The sequence below is a fragment of the Trichomycterus rosablanca genome, chromosome 4 (assembly GCF_030014385.1).
Source record: "Trichomycterus rosablanca isolate fTriRos1 chromosome 4, fTriRos1.hap1, whole genome shotgun sequence".
In the NCBI taxonomy this organism is placed as follows: domain Eukaryota; kingdom Metazoa; phylum Chordata; class Actinopteri; order Siluriformes; family Trichomycteridae; genus Trichomycterus; species Trichomycterus rosablanca.
In genome coordinates this window covers 49,345,032-49,350,720 of record NC_085991.1, presented here as the reverse complement: position 1 = coordinate 49,350,720, position 5,689 = coordinate 49,345,032, and the positions used below count along the sequence as shown (strand labels likewise).

Here is a 5,689-nt window from a genome sequence, read left to right as displayed (position 1 = left end):
GTTTGTGTAGAGTCTGTGTGTGTTTGTGTGGTATCTGTGTGTGTTTGTGTAGAGTCTGTGTGTGTTTGTGTGGTATCTGTGTGTGTTTGTGTAGAGTATGTGTGTGTTTGTGTGGTATCTGTGTGTGTTTGTGTAGAGTCTGTGTGTTTGTGTGGTATCTGTGTGTGTTTGTGTAGAGTATGTGTGTGTTTGTGTGGTATCTGTGTGTGTTTGTGTAGAGTCTGTGTGTTTGTGTGGTATCTGTGTGTGTTTGTGTAAAGTCTGTGTGTGTTTGTGTAGAGTCTGTGTGTGTTTGTCTAGTGTCTGTGTGTGTTTGTGTAGAGTCTGTTTGTGTAGAGTCTGTGTGTGTTTGTGTGGTGTGTGTTTGTGTTTCTCTCTCTCTCTCTCTCTCTTGTGTGTGTGTGTGTGCGTACTTAAACCTAATTTGGAGAGGCTGGGCGGAGATCACTGTGTTCCGTTAAAGGAAGTGAAGCAGAGCCGCGTTTGGGAAAATAGCTCACATACCAGTCTGATAGTCTGATCTATTGTTAGAGAAAAGTCCGAGAGAGGAGAGGGAAGCTGTGGGAGAAGGTAGGACTGATCATCTGCTTCATTTCTGCTTCATTTCTGCTTCATTTATGCTTCTTTTACTCATCTAATGGATCAGATTTGATTAGATTCTGGAGGTATCCGAGTGGTTAACGGTGCGTAAAAGTGGACCAGTTACTTTTATTATTATTATTATTATTACTATTATTATTACTATTATTATTATTATTTATATCCATAAGAATCATCAGGTTCTTTAAACACTGATGTACACTCAGATCAATCCACCATCCGCATGCTTTAACTACTTATATCTGATCTACAGTGGGTTTAGTTTATATAGGGATGAATCGTTCTGATTGAATCAGACCTACAGTAAATAAAACCTGGTCCTGGTACTCACTGACCCGGGTCAGAACTAGTGCCACACCCATGCGTTTCTGTGTAAGAGGCTTAGAGGAATCAGCTCAGATCAGATCGGATGTGTAGAAAAACGTTTCTCTACCCTCGTTTACCACTTTAGGTTTCTCTTCTCCCCCCAAAACCCAAACCGAGTTCAGGCGCTTTCAGCCACACCTACACCCACCACATCCGCTCAGCACTCAGCATCTGCTGTAACGTACTAATGCACTTACGCTTACAGAAACAACAGAGCAGTAACATGGACGTGCTTATGTGATTAATCACGTGTATCCTGATGTGATTTCCACCATATGATATGCGTAATATCTGAAGTTACACTATATAGACAAAAGTATTGGGACAAACCTTCTAATCACCGAGTTTCATGAATGTCACGTTTACTCACAACAATTGCTAACAGTTTTAATACATTAATTATATAAAGAAAATGATTTGCCTCCAACCTTTCCAGTTCCAGCATGACTGTGCCCATGTGCACAAAGTAAACTCTATAAATACATAAAGAAAGCTCAGTTTAAACTCCAGTGTCCAGTACTGGACTGAGGCTTTCTTGACCAACATTAGTGCCCAACCATACAATGTAGTCCATCTGTTTCTCTGCATGCTTTGTTAGCCCCCTTTCATGCTGTTCTTCAATGGTCAGGACCACTACAGAGCAGGTATTATTTAGGTGGTGGATGATTCTCAGCACTGCAGTGACACTGGCATGGTGGTGGTGTGTTAGTGTGTGTTGTGCTGGTATGAGTGGATCAGACACAGCAGCGCTACTGGAGTTTTTAAATACCGTGTCCACTCACTGTCCACTCTATTAGACACTCCTACCTAGTTGGTCCACCTTGTAGATGTAAAGTCGAGTCTGTTGAGTCGGTCATCTTCTAGACCTTCATCAGTGGTCACAGGACGCTGCCCATGGGGCGCTGTTGGCTGGATATCTTTGGTTGGTGGACTATTCTCAGTCCAGCAGTGACAGTGAGGTGTTTAAAAACTCCAGCAGTGCTGCTGGGTCTGATCCACTTGTACCAGCACAACACACACTAACACACCACCACCATGTCAGTGTCACTGCAGTGCTGAGAATCATCCACCACCTAAATAATACCTGCTCTGTGGTGGTCCTGTGGGGGTCCTGACCATTGAAGAACAGGGTGAAAGGGGGCTAATAAAGCATGCAGAGAAACAGATGGACTACAGTCAGTAATTGTAGAACTACAAAGTGTTTCTATATGGTAAGTGGAGCTGATTAAATGGACAGTGAGTGTAGAAACAAGGAGGTGGTTTTAATGTTATGGCTGATCAATGTATATACATATTACCTTCCCAGACATTCATATTGAGTGATTCAGTAGATTACATAGTGTCGGGGACTTGAAATTGTCTAAATCGGACAGTAAATGGTGTAAATATAAATAATCCTACATTTTCTGTTTGTTTGCTTGCAGGATCAACAGAAGTAGGAAGTCCAGACTGAGAAGCATAGTCACCACACGGCACTCGAGCGGCGCATCAGATCAGATTAGTGTAATCTGATATATCACAGTACTTTGTAAACATCTGAATCCAGATCTCCCATCATGCCCGTGATTGTGCTGCAGTCGTCCCGCCTGCTTTGGGCGCGTGTGGCGGCTCTGTTGTTCACCTGCGTAGCGTTTAGCGTGGCTGCCCACGGGGGGCGTCTACTGGGCGCCATGTCCGACTGGTGCATGTTTTGCTGGGTGTTCAGCTTCGTTGGCACGATACTAGTGCTAACAGTGGAGCTACTGGGCCTGCAGGCACGCGTGCCGGTCTCCTGGAACAACTTCCCCATCACGTTGGGGTGCTACGCCGCCCTGCTCTGCCTCTCGGCTTCCATCGTCTTCCCCCTGTACTTCCTGAAGGATAAGAACCTCTACGGAGAGACGCGGGACTACCGGATCGTCAGCTCTGTTTTCTCCTGCCTCGCTACGGTGGCGTACCTGGTGGAGGTGAGCCTGGCACGGGCCAGGCCGGGCGAGGTGGCCGCGTACATGGCGACGGTGCCGGGTCTGCTGAAGGTGTGCGAGACGTTCGTGGCCAGCGTGATTTTCGTCTTCGTCAGCGATCCCGTGTCGTACGACCGGCACGCGGCGCTGAAGTGGTGCATGGCCGTGTACTGCATCTGCTTCGTGATTTCGGCCGCCATCGTGGTGCTCTGCGTGGGCGAGTGTACGGGCTACCTGCCCTTCCCGTTTGCCCGTTTCCTGTCTGCATACGCCCTGCTGGCTGCTGCCATGTACCTCACCGCTACTATTATCTGGCCAGTCTTCCAGTTCGACAGTAATCACAGCGCTGAGTCCCGAAGGCCGAGTTATTGTCAAAACACGGTGGGATTCTGTCCGTGGGATAAACTGGTAGCGGTCGCTGTCCTTACTGCCCTCAACTTTCTGATCTATGTGGCAGATCTGGTTTATTCTGCTCGACTCGTGTTTGTCCGCACGTAAACTTTGCGACGCCGGTCCGAACTGTTGAATGTTTAGTGTTTTTATGTATTAGGCGTGTGTCAACTTTCATATCACAATATTTGGAGCTGTTTTGTTACTCACTCACTCACGTTTAGCAGCAGGGAGCTGTTAACACTCTATATTCTGTGTGCTTTACATCAATGACCCTGTGTATCCCTGTTCTTCTACCTTTCTGTTTATGTTCTTGTAGCGTTATTTACACTATATGGCCAAAAGTATTCGCTGGTCTGCCTTCACACGCATATGAACTTGTGTGACGTCACATTCTTAATCCATAGGGTTTAATATGATGTTGATGACCCCTTGCAGCTATAACAGCTTCAACTCCTCTGGGAAGGCTTTCCACAAGGTTTACCGGATACTGTGAAGTGTGAAGGTACTACTGTTTTCTCCCCATTGCCCACATTTTCAAAAAATAGGCTGGAACAATCACTCTGAACTTCTTCTTTGATGGAAGTGAGTAAGAAGCCGTATGTGTGATGCTGCATTATAGATATTTTAAATACGTTTAAGACGTTCATTATAACAGTATGAAAAGTGTTAAATGTAGTGATATCGTTTATGTGAGTTGGCACATGCTAACCACCTACCACTGCTGCCTTAATGTGAAAGATCTCAATGTGTCACTGAAGCTTATCTGCTCTGTGCTTTGCTATTTATGAACTGAATGTTATGAACTTTGCAGTACTGCCGGACCTGTGCCTCGTACCAAGAGACTATTAGGGGGAACATGCTGATGTCCTGAATGATAGCCTACTGAAATTAAATACATAACACATAAAATAAAAAGTTTTCCTTTCTCTACGTGTTTACCTGCTTCTTGACCTCCTACACAGTCAGTAAACGTAACGGTAGCTGATGGTAACTACTGTGTTAAATTCTAGCAAGAATTCTATATAATACTGCTCGAAGCTTCCACAAATTAGAGGTTAATGTCTTTTATAGTTGTGATTTTTATTAGCATTATTGTGTTAATTTAGCTTTCAGAAGTGAAAGTTTGCAGTAGTGCCATTTATAAAGTCAAATTACAGACAATTGATAAATATTTGGGCAGTGGTAGCTCACTGATTAAGGTTAAGAATCAGAAGGTTGCTGGTACAAGCCCCACCACCACCACCAAGTTGCCACTCTTAGGCCCCTGAGCAAGACCCTAAACCCTCAATTACTTTTGATAAAAGTGTTACTGCTTATTGCTGTAAATGTAAATATTAAAAGTAAAAGTAGAACACAGTTCTCATCTTGTGAATCAATGTGCTGCTTGTTGTGACTTTGAAGCTACTTAACATATAAATAATTAGTATAATTAATTAACTTTGTGTATCTAATCTAAGTGATTTAATAGCCAAAACAGCCCTGACCCATCGAGGCATGGACTCCACTAGAACCCTGAAGGTGTGCTGCTGTGGTATCTGGCACCAAGATGTCAGCAGCAGATCCTTTTAACTCCTGTAAGTTGTGAGGTGGGGCCTCCATGGATCGGACTTGTTTGTCCAGCACGTCCCACAGATGCTCGACTGGATTGAGATCTGGGGAATTTGTAGGCCGAATCGACACCTCAAACTGGTTCTTGTGCTCCTCAAACCGTTCTTGCATCATCCTGCTGAAAGAGGCCACAGCCATCAGGGAACCGTCTCCGTCGTAAGGGTGTACATGGTCTGCAACGATGCTCAGGTAGGTGCTACGTGTCAAAGTAACGTCCACATGGATGGCAGGACCCGAGGTTTCCCAGCAGAACATTGCCCCAAGCATCACACTGCCTCCGCCGGCTTGTCTTCTTCCCATAGTGCATCCTGGTGCCGTGTGTTCCCCAGGTAAGTGACACACACACACACACCTGGCCATCCACGTGATGTAAAAGAAAACGTGATTCATCAGACCAGGCCACCTTTTTCCATTGCTCCGTGGTCCAGTTCTGATGCTCACGTGCCCATTGTTGCTGCTTTCGGCGGTGGACAGGGGTCAGCATGGGCACCCTGACTGGTCTGCGGCTATGCAGCCCCATACGCAACAAACTGAGATGCACTGTGTATCCTGTTGTACGTTGTGTGTACAATGTTTCACTTGTGTACTGGACATGTAAGGGATTTATGTGTGTGTGTAGGAATAGGGTTCATATCTACATCACACACACACACACACACACACACACAGAAACATGCAGTCTGTAAAAAATCCACAACATGAAGTCGATGCATTTTTAACATTTTATTAAAACATTTTCTTTAATGCCTCAATCATAACCAGGGTCTAATGAAGGGATC

At 45.1% G+C, this 5,689-nt stretch overlaps 1 protein-coding gene across 1 annotated transcript; it reads left to right on the top strand.

Annotated features, from left to right (window-relative positions):
• The first annotated feature begins 501 nt into the window (after window positions 1–501).
• On the top strand, window positions 502–4,232 carry myadma (myeloid associated differentiation marker a). Its single transcript, XM_062993422.1, has 2 exons — window positions 502–570; window positions 2,391–4,232. Exon 2 carries the CDS (start codon window positions 2,523–2,525, stop codon window positions 3,405–3,407), a length of 885 nt encoding a protein of 294 aa, XP_062849492.1. The 5' UTR covers window positions 502–570; window positions 2,391–2,522; the 3' UTR covers window positions 3,408–4,232.
• The last annotated feature ends 1,457 nt before the right edge of the window (window positions 4,233–5,689 follow it).

Coding starts and splice junctions, on each gene's coding strand:
- myadma (XM_062993422.1), top strand. CDS start 2,523: ATGCCCGTGATTGTGCTGCAGTCGTCCCGCCTGCTTTGGGCGCGTGTG.